The sequence below is a fragment of the Mastigoproctus giganteus genome, chromosome 7 (assembly GCF_048544385.1).
Source record: "Mastigoproctus giganteus isolate SK-2022 chromosome 7, ASM4854438v1, whole genome shotgun sequence".
In the NCBI taxonomy this organism is placed as follows: domain Eukaryota; kingdom Metazoa; phylum Arthropoda; class Arachnida; order Uropygi; family Thelyphonidae; genus Mastigoproctus; species Mastigoproctus giganteus.
Window position 1 is genome coordinate 88,962,751 of NC_143581.1, and position 22,221 is coordinate 88,984,971.

General features: G+C 35.2%; 1 protein-coding gene across 1 annotated transcript in view; it reads right to left on the reverse strand.

Moving 5' to 3' along the window:
- The window catches only part of LOC150083056 (leucine-rich repeat-containing protein 45-like), a 290,375-nt gene that overhangs the window by 78,301 nt on the left and 189,853 nt on the right, over nucleotides 1–22,221 (reverse strand). The window contains exon 10 of the mRNA XM_090378378.1: nucleotides 11,451–11,509. Coding sequence (XP_090234504.1) covers nucleotides 11,451–11,509 — 59 coding nt within the window. The remainder of the gene's footprint in view (nucleotides 1–11,450; nucleotides 11,510–22,221) is intronic.

The window sequence follows — 22,221 nt, forward strand, 5'->3', positions numbered from 1 at the left end:
CTTTAAGCTAGCCTAAACTCGGTTATCTTAAATGCCCAGGGCCTATTCATTTATTATTTTTCAACTTGTTACGTATTGCTAAAGAAATTGTCATATTAATTATAGATGAAAAACTGTAGCAATACTACTTTATGACAAAATGATAAAACATTAAACATTTTTATACATTTATTGTATTACATCTTTATACATATTTGTATTACATCACATGGTCGTCAATCCCCTACTTCATCGGGGGCTTTGAGCGGATTGACGGTCCATTCGATGTAATGCATTACTTACTTACCCGTTTCTGTTTGTATCTATCACAGCTTTGCTATTTTATCCGATACTGAATTCTAAGTTTCTTTTAAATTCCCATTTTTGTCCCTTTCCCATTGCTATTAGTTAAATAGGTATTATTTATTATAAATTTATTATGAACCGAATTAATATCCCATAATTTCTACAGCAACTGTGATAGAATACACAAAGCCCAACGGGTGAGTTTTTTAAAAAATTACAATAACTTTACTTACTTGATGTGTATAAGTGGAGGTCGTAGTGTCGAATCAGGAAAGTTTCCCATCCTACTTATTTACTAGGTATCCCCTTATTTACTAGGTTTATTGCACTCAGGCGAGGCTCGTCGCCTGACTGCACTACAACCTATTGCCAAAATTAAACCCCCCCCCCTCTCCCATAGTAAGAGGCTGTATATATGTATATAGTTTTGCCTCTGGACAAACAAGTGCTGTTACGCCTTGGAAAAGCGGGTACCGGCACTGTCCGAGGTGAAACATAAAATAAATGTAAAAATATTGTAAATACACAACTAAATAAATTCATTTAACCTGCCACAAAACCACCATAATAGACCTTGGCCTGAAGTTCGGGGACTTCCGCCAAAACACCATCGGAACACAGGGAAACGCTAAAGCGACAAAGCCATAAAAATAGCCATCTATAAAACAAGTTAAGGGTGCGAAACATTCCTTTTTCGACTCGACGACCTCCACCGAAACACATCAAGTAGGATGGGAAACTTTCCTGATTCGACACTACGACCTCCACTTATACACATCAAGTAAGTAAAGTTATTGTAATTTTTTAAAAAACTCACCCGTTGGGCTTTGTGTATTCTATCACAGTTGCTGTAGAAATTATGGGATATTAATTCGGTTCATAATAAATTTATAATAAATAATACCTATTTAACTAATAGCAATGGGAAAGGGACAAAAATGGGAATTTAAAAGAAACTTAGAATTCAGTATCGGATAAAATAGCAAAGCTGTGATAGATACAAACAGAAACGGGTAAGTAAGTAATGCATTACATCGAATGGACCGTCAATCCGCTCAAAGCCCCCGATGAAGTAGGGGATTGACGACCATGTGATGTAATACAAATATGTATAAAGATGTAATACAATAAATGTATAAAAATGTTTAATATTTTATCATTTTGTCATAAAGTAGTATTGCTACAGTTTTTCATCTATAATTAATATGACAATTTCTTTAGCAATACGTAACAAGTTGAAAAATAATAAATGAATAGGCCCTGGGCATTTAAGATAACCGAGTTTAGGCTAGCTTAAAGACCAGTAATGTATTAACCATAATACCTATGAGTAGAAAACACCCGTAATTAAGAAAATAAACACAATAAACCACAATAGAAAGATAAAATAATAATATGTACTCTGTTCATACCCGGGCATTGCTAAAACAGCTACTGGGACAACAGAAAAATCTAGAAATAATTTAAGGAAAACCACTATAAAAGTATATTAAAAGTTAAATACAACATAAATTATCATATTACTAAAGAATAATATATATATATATATATATATATATATATATATATATATATAATGGGGGGAGGTGTTATAAGGGGAGGGGATAAGTTTTAAGCCAACGTTAAATAATGCATAGTGAGGGAAGAAACAAGATAGCAATAGTACCTCAATCATTCTTGAATACTCTAAATACTCATGGGGGAATAAAAATTAGAATACAAAAGCATAAAGATTTGGGCAGATGGTCTGCAAGAGAAGCTCATGGTGTCTTGTCAATGATATACAGGAATTTTTCTAGCAGGGATAAGGAGGTGATTATCCCCTTATATAAGGCAATGGTCGGGCCACACCTTGAGTACTGTATACAGGTCTGGAGGCCTCATTTTAAGAAGGATGTAGAGCTGTTGGAACAAGTATAGAGAAGGGCAACAAGATTGGTGAATGGAACAAAGGGTTGCTCTTACGAAGAAAGGCTTAAGTTTTGCAAATTACAATGTCTAAAGACTAGGCACCGGCGAGGTGATCTGACTGAGGTGTATAAAGCCTTGAATTGTTTGAGCATGCTCAATGCTGATGGGATTCTTCCTCTTGCTCAGAATAATCACCTGAGAGGGCATACATTCAAATTGAGGAAAGACAGTTGTAGGATAGATGTGGTAACATCTATCTTAAGTTAGCCTTTAGCCAGAGGGTGGTTGATCGCTGGAACAAACTTCCATCTGTTGTTGTAGAAGTTGATAGCTTAAATAGATTCAAGGCAGAACTTGACAAACATTTGGAGCGAGTGGATAGGTAAAATAAGGGTGTTTTTTTTTTTTTTTTTGGCTGATGCTATATAAGCTTGCTTTCTTGCATCATGTGCCTTTGCTAATGCTATTGCTAATATGGCACAAAGCATATGCTAATGGTACTCAGATGTACCAGGAGCATAACTGTCTCCAATGAGGTGAGGTCCTGGTATTTCAGTACAGCATATATCAATCACAGAATATGTAATGAATCAACTAAAAGAAATTAAGAGGAATTTAGAGAACCGTGAGAAAAGCCCATACGTTAAAAGAGAAATGAAAGCATCAAATAAAGGAAAACATAAACATAATTTTATTTTTGTTACCAAATAAAGTAATGTCCATTAATAAAATGATTTATAGGATAATTTAGGAAAACCAAAGGGAAACGTAGATAATACTGTAATACAAACATAACAGAATTATTTTGCATAAAACATTAACAGGCGAAGTTTTTAGGGCTCCAGCTAATAGAGAAGTTTTTCTTAATTTTTTGCTTTTTTATTGACTTAAATTGGCATATTAATTTATTTTCTAGAAAGAAGTAGTTTTATATTCCTAGTAACGATACTTAGTTTAATTTGAACTTTGATAGCGATTTTGAAGGTTTTAGAGACCCTTACCGATACAAGTATCGGTAAGGGTCTCTAATCCATGTGTTGGACAAGTTTCTGCAGCTCCCGCAAATGCTAAGTTTTTAATTATATTTAGCTGTTTTATTGACTTAATTGTTAGTATGTTTTACATTGATAATAATATTAGTAAAATAATAAGAGGAGTTTACCTCAATATAGTGTTCGTAGTGTTCTACGCACTATATTGAGGTAAACTCTTCTTATTATTTTACTGACTTAATTGTTATATTAAATTATTTTCTATAAGTAGCTTACAGATCTAGTCAAGCTCCATGGTTTATTTTGAATTTAGATAGCGCAATTTTGAAAGTTAATTAATACTTAGTGTCAGTAGATTTACCATTCATAACTTAAAGCCATTGTTATACGATACAACATATATCCTGAACTAGATAGTGTAAAGTTTAATGTAAGACTAGATAGCAAAACACGTAGCCCCGTATTAAATATATGTTAGCATAGTATAGTATAGTAGTATCGATTAATCAGTAAAATTTACTAGTCTTATTAAATTTCATTGTCAATTAAATTGTACTTTTTTAACTAAATACATATAATGACCTAGATTTTACAAAGGTAACATTATAAATTAATACATATAACTTGAAAGGAGATACAGAAGTCATATAACTTAACTCAAAGATAATACTCGATACTGAAAAATATATATAGATATATAGTGTTATAACTGTGTTGGGATACAAGTTTAGGGTTATAATTTTGTACTAAAATTGAAATTTTATTTGAAATTGAATCGAAATCATGACTCAGACCAGAGCAGCAAAGCAAAAGGCTCAAAATGGAAGTGCTGTGGCTCAGAGGAGAACTGAGGGGGGGGGGGATTGTCCTCTGAATCACAGCTTTTGAAATGCACTGATTGTTTGGTTTGTGGAGCAATCAGGAATGGAACATGATATTGATAAAGGGAATGTCTTTGTGTGTGCACGCGATGTAAGGAGTGTGAGGAAATCAGGCGACAACTCAGCATTGTTATGGGCCTATATGAGAGCTTGAAGAACAGGGTGAATGCCCTCGAAGGATTTAAATTGAGGGGCCCATCAAGCTCTCAGCTGCCCACATCAATGCCAGAGCTTGCACTTGAACATCATGCAACACAGCAGCAACCCTCATGGCAGAATTCACTGGTCCCAAAGGTGACTCTACTGTCAAGGAAATGGGGAACATATTGTGCAAAAAGGATAGGTGGAACAGGACCAGGGTATGTCTGCAAGGGGAAAAGGTTGATGATGTTGTAGAGCAGATATCTTTTAAGGGCACAAAAGGTGATATTATCGTACATGTTGGCACTAATGATATCAAGAGTAGGAGACTGGTAGTACACATCAACGTTGAAAAAAAAAAAAAAAGCCGTGAATTAGGGTTGAATTTGAAAGCATCTGCAATTCTGACCAAACACGATAGGAGGGAGTGTATGATAGATTGTGCTAGGCTCAAGGGGTAGAATTTTTCTTACCCTGGTCTGTGCTTGTTAACAGAAGAGACTGCTTCTACAGAGATGGGATACACTTAAATAGAAAGGGTGCAAGATTATTTGCTGATGCTATCAAGGCAGAGATAGGTGGGATGGAAAACTGCTAGCTTGGGGGAAGGATACACGAACTAATAGATTAACAGTAGCCGTAGGCAGAAGTGAAAGTGATTCTTACACTGCTTCTATTGGAATGAGCATCAGCCTGGAAAACAATGTGCAGGGGATTCCAGAGAGTGCTGAGAGTCACTGTGGAACAAGTAAATACATGGGCCATGTTAGGGTAGCTAAGAATAGGAACAGTAAAATTTACTAGTCAGTAAATTTTACCGCGTGTACATCAATGCTAGGAGTTTGTTAAATAAATTTGACGAATTTCAGGTGTTGGTCATCTAACCATCAAAGGCAAATATTGTTGGGATAACAAAGACACGGTGTCACACAGATATAAGAAATACAGAAATGGAATTTGGGGAGTACAAAGTGTATAGGGAGGATAGGAAGGGAGGAAGGTTATGCTATTGGTTAAGAAACACATAAAATCCAAGGAAGTACAGCCAGTCGACATGGTTGAACAGTGCAGTGCAGTGTCGAGTCAGTTTGATGTGGCTTCAGCACTGGGAAAGCAAAATTGAGAGTAGGAGTGTGTTATAAGCCTAATGACTCGGATGAGTATAATAAAAAACTGTACAGAGAAATAGAGTGAGTCAGTAAATCAGAGTGCCTTATAATGGGATTTTAATTTCCCAGATATTGACTGGAATTTGTGGTTGGTCACTCACACACTAGCAAGGCTTTTGTAGATTTATTGGATGATTTTTTTCAACAGCAGCATGTTCGGTAGGCAACTAGAGGGAGTAACACTCTTGATCTGATTATGATTATCAGTAGTGATTCTTCATGCATTAAGAATCTGCAGATAAAGGAAGCACTAGGTGGTGGTGGTGATCACAGTACAGGTGACCCCGCTTAATGCTGATAATTCGTTCCGGAAAAACAGAGCGCTAAGTGAATCTGTGCTAAGCGAGCGCCGCATTCCCATGAGGTAACATATGTATTTGTGAGTTGCGGTCGGTGCCATTGAGTATTTCCTAATCAATAATAAATGGTAGGTGAAAAGATGCACAAATGTCGGTCAAAATATTTAATATTCAAATAATTGTACATATAAAATTTTCTGCATTACATACGTATATAATTATGTGGTAACTACTTACGTATTACGTAACTTAAAATTCCGATTAAAATAATGAATTTAATTGATTTAATTTAATTGATGAATTTAACTTTGGCCCTCTTCCAAATAAACTAAAAGGGGTATTAATTTTAAATCCCTCGCAGTGTTAGTACGCAACAATAAAGTCAACCGATCCTTCGCCGCTTTGAAACCTGGCATGTTTCTTCTTCTTTCAATATGAAACTTCTTTTAGGCATTCGTTTCCACAAAGGTCCTGCTTCATCTATGTTAAACACTTGTTGAGAAGTATAATACATAATACCCCTCTTCAATAATTTTAACTAGTTCTTTTTTTTTTTGAAAGTTTCGGCTCCTTGATCTGCACTTCCGGCTTCTCCCTGGATTTTAAATCTATTCAACGAGCCCTTACCAGTTTTAAATGGTTCCAAATTTTTTTTTTTTTTTTTTTTCTTTTAAGGCGAGTTTTCTTCAGATCATCATACTGGCTAATCTCTTTTTTCTTTTTCTTTTTCTTTTTTTTTTTTTTTAATATTTAACTTAACTGAATTCAGCATTGGAATATTATCTTCAATAAAATTAGTTAGTCTTTCCATTTCAATCCTAACAGCCGGCCTAGTCCTAGTTGCTTGCAGTGGAACAGCTATCTTTCCCGCTGCTAAAATTAATTCTTTATTTTTTTATAATTGTTTTACAGTTAAAGTTGCAAGTCCTAAATTATAGCACACATGAGCTTGTTGTTGACAGGAATCGATTCGCTTCAAAACGTCTAATTTAATTTTCAAATTTAGTCTTTTTCTTACATTTATAGTCTTCGTACTGCGCCCAGATGTTGTTGCTTTTTCATTCTTATCGGCCATTATTAACTCTTCGAAAATGTAACTGGGTTGGTTGCATTAATTACGATACAATGTTCAAGTAAACTGTCTGTTATGCATGATGTCTAATACTGTACTGAGTGATGACTAGAATTCGGATAAATGCATATAACGCAAATATTACAAGCAATATACTTGATAATTTTTTTAAATGTTGATCTCGGAACTACATATTAATTATCGGAACTACTAATTGCAGTACAGTATCACTGTACTGCAATTAAATTAGTGTGCGAGAAAATTTCACCGAGCGTGGGAAACGTTTTAATGCTGTTTTGCTATTCATTTTTAAGCTATCGACTCCATCAAATGAAACAATTTCGTTAAATATGCCAAAAATGCAATCTGTAAAAGAGGATTATTGTTATCTGTGACAGCGTTATAGTCAGATACGGTTTATAATATAAGAACAGGGTTATAACGAATCAGTGTAAAGCGAACCACATTATAACGGGGGCCTGCTGTATGCTGAAGTGGGATTTACTCAAAGAAGTAACTACCATCAGGGGTAAAGGGAAGGGTTTTTGCTTTCTTAAAGGTGACTAGAGTGGTCGAGACAGTATTTAAATTCTATACGGTGGGGCCAACTGATGATGTTACCAACAGCAAATTCAAAATGGGCAGCATTCAAAGAATTAATCTTGGAAGCTACTACGCTTTTCAAACCAAGAAATACTGTTCAAGATTCAGGACTAAATGGATGTTAGATGAACTAATTAGACATGAGGCAGAGAAGAACAATGCATAGGATACATATAAATTAACAGGTGACACAGAAACCTATGATAGATATAAGCTGGTCTCTAACCAAGTCACAAAGGAGGTTAAGCAGGCAAAGGCAGATTATGAGATAACGTTCGCAAAGGATGTAAAAAAAAACAGCAGAGAGTCTTTAGTCATGTAAACTCTAGAAGGAAGGGGACAAATCAGATTGGTCCACTTGATATTGATCGTTCAACTGTTGATGATCCTGCTCAGATAGTTATCAAACTAAATGATTTTGCATCTACATTCACACACGAGGAGTTATTCAGGGAAAGGAATGCCAGAAGTGTATTAAACTCTGGCAGTAAGCTAGATAATCTTGTAATAACTGAGAGTAAAGTGGAGGAGAAATTGTTGAAGATAAACATGAGAAAGGCCATTGGGGTGGAATGAATCTATCCAATTATATTAAAAGAGGTAGCAAAGAAAGTAAGCCGACCCTCAGCCATAATTATGAGAGCTTCCTTGGACTCAGGGGAGGTACCGATGGACTGGAGATGTGCAAATGTGAACCCAATCCTTAAAGGAGGATCAAAGGGCAACACAGGTAATTACAGACCTGTTAGTTTAACTTCTGTTCCAGGGAAATTAATGGAGGCACTGGTTAAGAAGCATTGTGGGATCATCTAGACAAGACTTCAGTTATAACTCAGACACAGCATCAGTTCGTTGAGGGGAAGTCTTGTCTGACCAATTTGACTGGTCACTATGATGTGGTCACAAAGGAACTGAATGCAAGAATAATTTTGATACCATATATTTGGATCTTAGAAAGGGTTTTGATACTGTTGCACATGGAAGACTGCTGCACAAATTGGAGCAGTGTAGCACTGGAGGCAAATTGCCGCTATGGATAAAGGGATGGTTGAGTGGGAGAAGACAAAGTGGTAATAAATGGACACTGCCCTTTGTGGACTAATGTTATTAGTGGAGTCTCCCAGGGTTCAGTGTTGGGTCCATTGTTGTTTTCTGTATTTATTAATGATGGTATATCAAGATTAATGTCCAAGTGTGCAGATGATACAAAGGTCAGTAGGGTTGTTAATGACAGTATGCTGCTGCAACGGGATCTAGAAAAGTTGAGCAGGTGGGCTGAGAGGTGGCAACTGAAGTTTAACATTGACAAATATAAAATACTGCATATGAGAAGCAGTAACCCCAGAGTAACATATCAACTGTGGTACTACAATGACAGTGGTAGAGAATGAAAAGGACCTGGGGGTAATTGTGCAGGCAGATATGAAGTTTTGTGAGCAGTGTAGACAGTCTGCAAGAGTAGCTCATAGTGTCTTGTCAATGATATACAGGAATTTTTCTAGCAGGGATATGGAGGTCCTATACTATAATGTGATCACAAAGGAACCAGATGCAAAAAATAATTTTGATTAACATATACTTCGATTTTAGGAAAGCTTTAGATACTGTTGCACATGAAAGACTACTGCACAAATTAGAGCAGTGGCATCAGTATGGCATTAAGGGCAAATTGTTGCTATGGATAAAGGGATGGATGAGTGGGAGAAGACTGAGAGTGGTAATCAATGGAGCAGAGAGGTGCAACTACTCTTCGTGGACCAATGTTATAGTGGACCTAGAAAACAACAACAACAATGAACCCAACACCATCCCCCAGGGGTCAGTGTTGCATCCATTGTTGTTTTCAGTATTTATTAATGATGTTGATGAAGGTATATCAGGTTTAATGTCCAAGTTGACGATACGAAGGTTGGCAGGGTTGTTAATGATACTAATAACAGTACGCTACTGCAACATTTTCTAGAAAAGTTGAGGAGAGGGGCTACTGAAGTTTAACATTGACAAATATAAAGTACTGCATATGGGTAACAGAAACCTCAGAGTAACACATCAACTGGGTGGTAGTATGCTCAGGGTGACAGAGAATGAAAAAGACCTGAGGTTTAACATTTATATATGAAAAGTACTGACGGAATAGCAGTAATCTCAGGAGAACATAACATTTGGGTATTACCACCCAAGTGTGGAGAACAATAAAAACTAGGGGTTATTGTACAGTCAAACATGAATTTCTCAGAACAGTGCACACAAACTGTTCGGATAACTCATGGGGGTCTGTTAACATTTTTCGAGGAATTTTTCCAGCATGGATAAGGTCATGATTATCCTATTACATAAGGCAATGGCTAAGGCACACTGTAGATTTTCTGTATCTGAAAGCCTCATTTCTGGAAGGATGTGAATCTGTTGGAATGGGTGCAGAGAAGAGCAAAAATATTAGTCAGGGATACAAAAGGGTATTCTTACTAAAAAAGACTTCAGTTCTGCAAACTGCAGTGCCTTAGTACCTGTGAGGAGACCTGATTGAAGCATTTATGGCTTTAAGTGGATTAAGAGAACTAAATGCTGATGGCATCCTTATTGTTTCTTAGACAGGCGCGCGCGCACGCACACACACACACTCACACACAAGGATATTTAAATCGAAAAAGGATGGTGTAGAACAGATGTTGATTAAGAGAACTAAATGCTGATGGCATCCTTATTGTTTCTTAGACACACACCATAGTTTAGTTTCTTAGATGGATGTTGTGACAAACATCCATCTGGTCTTCTGGAATTCAGCAGTTTTAATAAATTGAAGAAAAGATTAGACAATTTTGTGCTGTTGCTGTGTAAGCTTGCTTCCTTGCATTATTAGCTGGTACTAATACTATCTCACCATATCCCTTTAGTAGAACAGCAGGAACTCATCTTATTGAGAATAGTTATAGCAACCTTAACAAAAAAGAATCAAGTTTCTTTTTATAATCTGATACTACCTCTCAAGGACTGGAATTAACGTTTTCATTGTGACAGCTGAAAAATAGTACCATGGTTAACAATGAGTCACATGGCAGCATATGGATTTGTTCACACAATATGGGGGGGGGAAGAGAGAGAGAGAGAGAGAGAGAGAGAGAGAGAGCATACATAGAATACATTACCCCAAGATTATAGCCAGATCTGATGAAGTTCAAACACATTCTGGCAATAGTACATAAACACATTAATATCTGGGCTATCAAAAACATGTTTGATAACTTGATGTGGATTTTCTCTGAGCAGTAGATGATTAGGTCATGGCAATTAACCTTACCATACAAGTGAAGAGTACCCTTTTAGGGTTCATGTGCAAATGGTCCTCATCAATAAAGTTCAGAATGGTTACTGAGAAGTCAAGATTTAGGGGTCCATCACTGTCTTGACACTTAAAACAGTGAAATCATTTTGTTTACACTGAACTCTCCATACTATCACAAGAGAAACATTATCCTAGTTCAACATTAACCACACAAAAATGCAGTGCAAACTTCTTCCACGATTCTTTCACTTAGCTTTCTTATGCTGAATATGCAACCTGTTTTTGCAATTGATTTGGGCCACTAAATGGATTTCCATAGTTTGTATAAATGCACTACTGAATGGAGTGCTGAAGAATTTTATTCAAATTTTATACACATTTGCTTCTTACAATATCCATAAATTCTGTTGTTCTGGTTAATGCTGAGGACAGCACTACAGTGTTAACTAAAAAAAAACTAGCTGTTAAGTGAAAATAAAGCTTGCAATGTTAACTATTCTGCTCTGAAATAACCATATTACAACATTCTTGCCTGTTCACTCTGAATAAATGTTTTAGGTTATTTATAGAATTATGGTACATCCCATACATTTCTGAAGAGAATAAAATTTTTATGAGGTTTTTTTTCCCTTTTTTTTCTTTTTTGCAGTTCACTTTCTACTGTACTTAGTCTGACTAATAACTGGCATTTCATTGTCAAAAATATAAGGAATACATAAATTACTATAACAGCTTATCCGAAAAAAAAAAACTATATAAAGTGTAAAGAAAACTATTTAAAGACTGAATCTAATTATTGATCTGGAGGCATTACCTATGTGAGGTTAACAGTTCCTCATCTCTTTCTTCAAGCTTATCCATCAAGGCAGTAAGCTAGAAAAAGCAAAATTCCAATTTTTTTTTCTAAAGCTGTAACAGTAACTGTAACTTTTTTTTTCTTTTTTAAGCTTTCTATGTATGTTTTACAGCATAACTTATTTCTATTTTCATTCATACATTTCAAGGAAGAAATGAACCTAGAAACACCTGAACCACAAAAAAATGGGTGTTTATTCTAACTATAAGTAATTTTACTCATATATGAATATAGTTATAAAATGAAATGTCAAGAAACAAGAATAAAAAGACAAGAAGATTTAAACTTAGTAAAAGTCAACATTTGCTGAAAGCATTAACTGAAAAACACAAAAATAAACAAAAAAAGTTCATATACAGTTAATGTATTTTCTTGTTTGATGCCCTTCACACACATTGCTTGGTTAAGAAAATCTGTTGCATATCTTCTTTACAGTCCCAAAATTATCAATATTTTCTAGGATCAAACTCATCACAAACTTATCTGTGTCTCAATGACACAACTATATGTCATAAGATATTCAACAAAGCTGCAATTCTGTTTACCATTTCAATGACTTCTTTTTCAAAATGAATTCACTGCAAGCTCTGTTGGCTATTCATAAATTTTCAAGCATGTAATTTAGCCTGAAAAGCAGTTTAAATTTTTAATCCATTGCTTGCAAATCACATTCCTAAATTTATGACTAAATTAATAATATCATAAAAAATACACTGTTTTAGATTTGACATATTTAATTCAAAGTTAACTGTGCTTTTCATTCAATTATATACTTCTATAATAGGTGTCCTTTGAGTTTATTCATTTATTAATATAACTGCTGCACCTCTGTCCACTGAAGTTGCACATTTCAAGTGTTTTTTTTTTTTTTTTGTATACTTTAACACCTTCTTTCCTAAAGGTTCAGGATCTGCTGCACCCAAAGATTTTCCAATTCAGTCCCTAAATTAAATCACATTACTTCATAAGTGGGACTGGAAAACAATGTCATCACTATCACTTTCAGTCTAATTTTAACTTTTATGTTACTTGTTTCACAAATTGAAATATCACATTCATCAAGATTTTTGAAATTTCTTCAACCATTAACCCTTCGTACATTTTTCATCTACTAAATAATATTTTTGTTTCTAAGAAAGCATCATATTTCTCAATTTAAAAAAATCTCTACAATTAGAGTGACAAAAACAGACATCTTCCACCAGATTGGGAGGAAGGTGTCTACCTTCCCCCCCATATTGAAGAAGACTGCTCTGAATTTTTAACTTGGACTTTATCTAAGATATATAATCAAATTTGATTATTACTTCTGATGACTTTAACATCCCTGATTCAACTTCAAAAATGTTCAAATGTTTTGGTTCTTAATCATTCTGACTCCATAGTTTTAAGACCCAGTAATTTTTCTCCTACAAGAAGTATCAACATCCTCAACAAATTTATACTAATGGAAATTTTTATTATATCAACAGGTACTCACATACCAGGCTATATCTCAGCACTTCAGCTCAGACCATTAACCTATTTCTAAGTATCTCTGTTTTGAAACTCAGGTACCATTTAAAAATTCTTCAATTTGTATGGAAAAAAGAAATTCATAGAATAAATGTAATTTTAATATATTGTTAGATTTTATAGTTTTAATGTAGCATTATTATGCAAGGCTTGTGTCTATAAATGATGTTTCTAATTTTGATATTTTTTTATTCAGAATTACTTCAAGCTACACTCATGAAACACATACCAGCTGAAAGATCAATTCAATAAGTTTTTTTTTAAATTGGCACTCGACTGCCAGTTCTGCATTCTACCTGCTATGCAGTGCTACATTTGTCAGAATGGCAAAATGGCAACTGGGCCGGAGAAAGCATTCTGTGTGTTATCATTTCATGCAACAAAATCTGTTGTTACAGTGCAGCGACAGTTTCGACGAAAGTATGTTTTTTGCCACAATGTCTCGAGAAAAGCTGTATGGGCCGTTCATCTTCATCAAACCAAAAGTGACAGGGTTTGTCTACTTGATCATAGTCAGTGAATGGTTAATGCCACAGCTGCAGGAGGACATTACAGATGCAATTTATCAGCAGAACGGTGCCCCTCTGCATTTTCATAATGAAGTGAAGTCATACCTGAACAAACATCTTCCTCAGTGTTGGATTGGGTGTGGAGGCCATATGGAATGCCCTCCGAGGTCCACCTGATACAACGCCAATGGATTTCTTTTAGTGGGGTTATGTGAAGGACATCCCTCCACTACCAACGACACTGCAGGAGCTGAAGGCATGGATCACAGAAGCCTTTGGTAAAATTGATCGTGAAATGAAGCACAGCATGTAGCAGGAGATTGAATATTGCTATTGTTCCAGCTACTCATGGTGCCCACATTGAACTTTACCAATGACTTTATTACCCTCATAAAGCCGACCGGGCTAGCCGGGCGGGTAAAGTGCCTGCCTGGCAACGCAAAGGTTGCGAGTTAGAATCCCGCCTCGGGCTTGGATTAGAGTAGTGCAAAAACCTGGGGAGGTGCATTATGGCCACAGAAGCCGATGCACCAACAACTAACAAAAAAAAACCCTTCATACATATATATATATATATATATATATATATACAGTGCTTTTTTTGAGACAGTATGCAATGGTATGGTGTACTGGTGCCTTCACTACCAGTGGCGTGCGAAATCTGTAATATTCCATAAATTTTTTCGCATGTTTACCTACTATTTTTATAACCTGAAAGGATCACTGCTTAAGATGAATATAACGTGAATATTAAACTGAATAAATAAAAATAATGACACACCTGAAATTGAAAATATTCGAAAATTTTATTAAGTACAATACACGATTACATTTACTAAACAAAACATTTAATGTGAAAATTTTTTGACAATTAGCAAAATTTAAAATGCTGTTTTAATTCATTTTGTGCGCGGGCCTCAGATTGGACACTGCTGTGAATCAACTGTAAGCACCCCCTCCGAGAATTAGGGTAGAGTGATTTTCTTTTACCCTGACAAATAATCATCTGTTGTTTCGCAGAAGCGTGTTATTTTTCCGTAAATTTTCCCTTTCTCTGTTTACATGGTCGCAGTAGCTGAATATCCAAATGACAACAACATTTTGGACAATTAAAAAAAAAAAAAAAAAGAAAAGAAAAGAAAAAATTCAAATTTAAGAACTAGTGACAATACCAATGACAAGAGAAGAAAAATGAGGACAACGAAGGAATTAAACCTAAACATGAATTGTTGGCATTTGGTGAAAATGAAGTTAGAAAATTGTCAATGAGGTCACAGTTAAATGAAAGAGATACAATTCGTGGATTTCAGGAATACCTAATTGAAAAGATGGTTTTGGAAGAATTGAAGCATTTGATGGACGCTCTGAGTACGATACCAATTTCATCGAGTGAAAGTGAAAGAGAATTTTCACAAATGAATTTTATCGCCAGCCCAACCAGAGCTTCGTTGATAACAAAAACAGTTTCTCAAAATTGTAGGCCCACCGCCAACACACTTTGATGCAGCAAAATGTCGATTCGTGGCTGCTTCAGAAATGTCAATATCAGCAAACAAGAAAAAAAGTCGGCATGGTGTGGTGGATGACAACTCAATAAAAATTTGGAATATTCTATAAAAACTTTATAATGAAATTTTTTTTACTAATTTTTAGTTATTATTTTTTACTTATTACTTATTTTTTTATCTTTCTATACATTAAAACAATTTTCCTCCTAGTGATATTTATTCAGCCAATGGGAAAAGAGAGATTCGGGTTACGCGACAATACAACAAATACTAAAATATGTAACGGAAGCTTGTTTTACTGTGGTAAAATAAGCTTCTGCTTAAGTGTGTACATGCTAGATAAACCTCGTGCACACGCTTTGTTTATCCAACAACCACACAGTACCATTCTTGATTTCCATATGTAACATATTTATGTATTCATAGATAAGGAAGAGACACACACACACTGTGTCGAAAGCTTCTGTTAAGTATTTTATTTTATTTTATTATTATTTTTTTATCTAAAGAAGTGAGCACAGCGAGCAGAGGGTGAAGCCCCGTAGTATATGTACTTGAATAATAAATTCATGCTTAATAAACTGTGTGTTAATATACTTAATTTGTTGTTCTTATTCCAAAAACATTATTACTAAAGTAACAAGATTAGGAAATAATTTTTCAGAGTACTGTACTATACTTTTCATGTCCTTTTAATTTTCAATTTTTCCTGATAGCAAAGAATGAGTATCGGCAACTATTCTTTTACAAAAAAAACTCTGTGTGTGTATACACACACACACACACACACACACACACTGTGTGTGTATATATATACAGGGTGATTCACTACCAGTGCGACAAACTTGCAGGAGGTGTAGGGGGCACAAAATCAAATCAGAATCACATAGCATCGCAGGGTCTGAAATGCCTCTGTCATGCGGTAGAGGACGTTGAACGGGAGGTCGCGTGAACAGCGATCCCGCTGGAGGTCAGCATTTGCGAACCGTTTCTGTTGAAGAAACCAAGTAGCAAAAGTCCTCCAGAGTGGATAATCCGCAGGCTCCAATGATTGGATGCGTTGCAGATGGTATGAACTCATTTGGTTTGTTGACAGTATCCTCCATACAGTGGATTGGGAAATACCCAATTGTTGGCCTATCGCTCGAGTACTCATACTCGGATTGCCTTCTGCAAGATGTAGGACATTCTCCTCATTGTCTGGCGTCCTCGTTGTTCGCTCTTGATTCATGGTACCTCTCGTGAAACAACCAGTCTCACGTAACCTTCTGTGCACACGTGCAAAAATCGCATGATGAGGAGCAAGCCTGTGCGGGAAATGTTCCTGGTACAAGCGCAGAGCGGCGTGCCCGTTACAGTCTGCAGCTCCATACACGAGGTGCATGTCGGCCAGTTCAACGTTTGAATACTCGTCCATCCTACTGTCTCGGAAACCGGTTCGCAAATGCTGACTTCCAGCGGGATCGCTGTTCACACAACCTCCCGTTCAACGTCCTCTACCGCATGACAAAGGCATTTCGGACCCTGCAATGCTATGTGATTCCGATTCGTCTTTGTGCCCCCTACACCTCCTGCAAGTTTGTCGCACTGGTAATCACCCTGTATATAAAGTAAATTGTATGTAGAAAGTGTGAAGAAGATTTTTTTCATAATTTCGGTGGATGACCTCTGATGATGACACTGAGATTGTGAAAGACACCGCAATGTTATCTTATTTTGGTCGCCTTTTCACTTCTTATCTTTATGTTTAATTTCCTGTCTATTTCTTCTTCATACCATATATTGCTCACAGTGTATACCATATATTCAATAGGTTTAAATCAAAATCTTCTTCACACTTTCTACGTACAATTTACTTTATATATATATATATATATATATATATATATATACACACACACACACACACACACATTATGGCTGTAGGGTACGTTTTGCTAATGCAGTGTCCCTGATCCATAAGCTATGTTATCTTCCTTTTTGTACAGTCACATTCCACCCCCATGATTAATTAGCTTCTTAATACAATTATTCTTTACTATTATCCTAAGCTTTGTCCAGGCCGTGCTCACGCCATTAGAACTGCTTATATATAATCTTCTCTATAGATTCTTAAATATTTTCACGATTCCTATACCTACATTTGAACTTACGGTCTACACTTTTCATTCACTCTTGTTGTTTGTTTGTTTGTTATTTAGTTTTTAGGAGCATTAGCAACTAAGGCCATATTGCTCCGGGGATATGCAGTGGTCATTCCCTGACCTTTCCGCATCCTCCGTATTTGGTGGTCACGGGTTCGAACCCCAGTCTAATCAAGAAGCGTATGCTACGCACTGCCGCTCCTGCCCACCTGGCTACGGAGGCGCCCATTCACTCTTCATTTCATCTTTGTTTTTCGATATATTTTTGATTTTTATATTTTTGTATTTTATATAAATGGAGCCACAAAACAATGAATACATGCTACATGGGCAGAATAGTCTAAATCACCCCAGGGGCAATTCATCTGGTGAGTATGGGCATGGCACACCCAGGGTCCTGAGCTGGAAATCATCATTCTTCTCTTTCTTGGTGATTCCCTTCTCCTTCTCTCTCTCTCTCTCTCTCTCTCTCTCTCTCTCTCTCTCTCAGGAATTTTTTTTTGACTGGTGCAGTATAAGCCTCAGGCTTCCTTGCACCATATAGCCAATAATAATAATAATTTGACCCCGGAGACACATGCTCTATACAGTACCCAGTAACATGTCAATCACTCTATACATACACGATTTACACACACAGAACAGAGCACAACAGCATCTAATGCTTCTAACTTCGATAAACATGGGATCTATAACCTTAAATACAACACATGTAAAAATAAACTATGTTTAACATGTCCGCGCATGCACCCGCAACACATAACAAATAACGCTACAGATCCTACCTTTTGTAAATCCAGTAACGTTATATACCTAATAACATGCAAAACTTGTAATATAAAATACGTTAATAAACTACATCTGAGACTAAATCTGCACAGATCAGACATCAGCAACTACAAATACAGACACAGTAATAACACAGAACAAGAAATGGAATATATGCACTTTCAAACACACAGCTTCACCAATATATACATATCCATACTAGCGTACATTAATAACACCAACATTAGAACTAAGCAAGAAGAACTATTTATGTTAAAATTAAAAACCCTATACCCATATGGTCTGAATAATAAATTCAACCATAAAATTATTACTAATAACATAGCAGACTGTTGAATATATGACAAATTTAATATAATTAAATTCTACGGTAAACCACATAAATGTTCTAAAAAATCTAAGAAAACTAACAGTAAACATCAGCCAAATTTAGGCAATTTTGATGCAATCCTTAAAGACTGGGACAAAAATAACATAGATGCACAATATATACATAACTTACTTTCAGCATTAAACATAGTATACTGAAAGCACTGCACAGGTTCATACACACATTCAACTTCGAGTCCAAACAACTCTTTCACATAATAGACGATATCTATAAATTCAATCTAAAAAACCCGCACAATAAAATGGGTACAAAAGAATCAATCATAATCTTAAATTTCCAAAGTAAAATAATGGATAACGTCAACATTAGTAAATATATAAATCATCATAATGATTTGCTTCCTAACAATAGCCAAAACAACATAAAAGTTAGATATAAATATAAGAAACCATTTGGAATACTAGCCTGCAATTACAAATCCATAGCAACCAATTTAATATCCTATAACACTGACATTAATGACTGCATATGCAAATATAGTAATATGCAATAACATATTGATCCTGACATGGGCACATCATCACAGAAAATTTAAACATCGTTGCAGACCCAACGCTCAGATATATACTAGCACAAGGATTCAAATTCAGACCAGGTAACAAAATAAATATAACTGCTTTCAAGAAACAGCTATATCAAGACCTATTAAACTACTGCTTTCGACTAGCACATAAACATAGAACACCTATAGAGGCATACCAAATGTGGATTAGCAATACATTGAAAAACATAAATTAAAACATAAATTTATGTTTTAATTTATGAATTAAATTTATGAATTATGTTTAAAACATAAATTTACAACATAAATTTACGTCACTAAGTTCAAATAGATATAGCCAGTACAAAGTCAACTACTATAACCTAGCTAAACTAAAACAAAAACTGCTAGATATACATAAAGACTGCTTCGTTACACCAGTGGATAAAGCATCAAACAACTATGCCTTTATTTGCAAAACATTTTATGCACACACCTTGAGAACTGAACTTAACTCCAGCAACACATATAAAACTATCCAGTTCTTGCAATATTATTACAAAGAAACTTATAGCCTTCAACAAAAAATTAAAACTGAACATTAGCAATTAGAGCTTGCCATATATATACTTCATTCCAAAATTCCATAAAAAACCCATAGGATTCAGATTTATAACGTCCTGCAAGAATAGTTATGTACACAAACGGGGCAAAACACTTGAACAGCTATTGCAACCCCTGTTAAACATCATACAAAATAGCAGAATCATAGGCAACAACCTATCAGTATTAAAATCCTTACAGAATAATAATGTTACCAGTATACAAACTTTTGTCTTCCACAGCTTATTTATAAGTATTAACCAAACCAAACTAAAAACAGTACTCAAAGATATATATGCAAAATATAGAGAGAATATAACCTGCAATACCAAATAATGCTACAGATCATAACAATTACTGGAACAACCTATTGAACTTATGTATCTCCAATAACTTTGTATATTTTTTTTTTTTTTTTGATTTGGTAGTTGTTGGCGCATCGGCTTCTGTGGCCATATTGCACCTCCCAAGGTTTTTGCAGTACTTTGATCCAAGCCCGAGGCGGGAATCGAACCCGCGACCTTTGGGTTGCCGGGCAGGTACTTTCCCCACTCGGCTAGCCCGGTCGGCACTTTGTATATGACGGCAAAACAGTATATCAATAAACTAATGGAACACCCATGGGAAGTCCTGCTTAATGCATAATAACTAACATATATCTATATTGGTCTGAAAACTCATTTCCACAGGACCTTAACCTCTACAGATATTAATGACCTCATAGTTATCAACTGCCCTAATTTCATCAAGGATTATGGGCACTTATACCCCTATGAACTGAAACTAGAAAAAACAAACAACAATGATACTACAGCCTATTTCCTAGATCTTGAAATTACATTAATAAACAACAAAGCTACCATCAACCTGTACAACAAACGTGATGCATTCAATTTTAATATAGTCAAGCTCACACAGTGGCATTCCAATATTTCTAGAGGAGTGCATGCCAACAACGTTAGCCAATGACTTAGCGCAAAGCATCAGAATAGCAACCACCTGCAGCAATAAGGAAATAACTATCGATAACATCAAGATTATACAAAAAACTAATAAACAACCATTTTCCTACAGCATATCTTCGCTACCACTTCCATAAAGCCCTTAACATCGTGAAGCATAAAAAACTATGGGACAAAAATAAACAGCATGATCATTAATTATATAAAAAACCATACATACCAAGTATGTAAATGTTGTATATACAATACACTAGGCCTCTGTGGTGTCTTACAGCCTAGAAAACTTGTACCCACCAATTGGTCTAACACAGTGTATTAAACATGTATATAATTTAACTATATTTTATTTTATTTTTACTTTCATTTCATTATTTTTACTTTCATTATATACCCACCATATATTTTCACACAACTGACCTTAAATACATGATGCACTCACTCCCAGACCTTCGTTCAAGGTCCTAACTATAGGAAAGGGTTTGCAACCCAGAACTACCCGAGCCCAACTACTTAACTCTGCTTCATTCATCTTTCTGCTTTACTAGCCACTACTTCTTATGTCCTGTGAGCCATTAGCCTACCGAACGCAATATGCGGGACACTACCTTCTTATTTTACCCAATCTATTTTTCGCCTTAACAAAGTTTAGCTGCTTTTCATTGCTACTTTGTAAGCTATTATATTTCTTAACTATCCTGGGCAGTTTGGACATCATGTATTTAACTGCATTCATTACCATTTATTTCATTTCAATCTATACAGACACCATACCATAATTATTATTATTATTATTATTTTTTTTTTCACATCTAACACTAGGAGCCGCTAGTGTACCCATACATAAATATACCGGCATGCCGCCATCTTGGTCATTTGGTCAGTTTTACAAAGTAACAGTAAGTCCCTTTCTTCCTGCCTATTCCGATATTCATTACTTTAGTTTTTTCAATCCTTTTCACTTGCTTCTGTAAGGTCATCCATGATTTGTATGCACTACGTAACATAACCATTTTTATTGGCACAATCTATTTGACTTTTACCGAAAAAAAATTTTTAAATTTTAATATTTCATTCTCAACACGTGGCAACAGCTCACATGCACCACAGCATACAGAACATGTCGGAAACAGAAGCAAGAACATTGCTGTCTTTTTCATAATTTCAGTGGATGACCTGTGATGATGACACTGAGATTATGAAAGACACCGCAATGTTATCTTATTTTGGTCGCTTTTTACTTCTTATCTTCATTTTTAATTTCCTGTCTATTTCTTCTTCTTTTTCATACCATATATCACTCACAGTGTATACCGTATATTCAATAGGTTTAAATCAAAATCTTTTTCACACTTTCTACATACAATTTACTATATATATATATATATATATATATATATATATATATACATATATATATACATTATGGCTGTAGGGTACGTTTTGCTAATGCAGTGTCCCTGATCCATAAGCTATGTTATCTTCGTTTTTGTACAGTCACGTTCCACCCCCCCCCCCATGATTAATTAGCTTCTTAATACAATTATTCTTTACTATATATATATATATATATATATATATATATATATATATATAGAGAGAGAGAGAGAGAGAGAGAGAGAGATACACTTAACTACAGAATTTTATTGAGTGTTCTATAAAGTTATAATCTTAATAATTAACTGATAAGAAGATAATTATATTTCATTTGAATTTCAGTTAATCACAGAAAGAGAGGAAAGAATTTAATTAATTCTAAGGAAAAAAATAGAATGCACCTGGAATGGAACACACCGCATACATTACCTAACTTGTACTGCAAATATATTA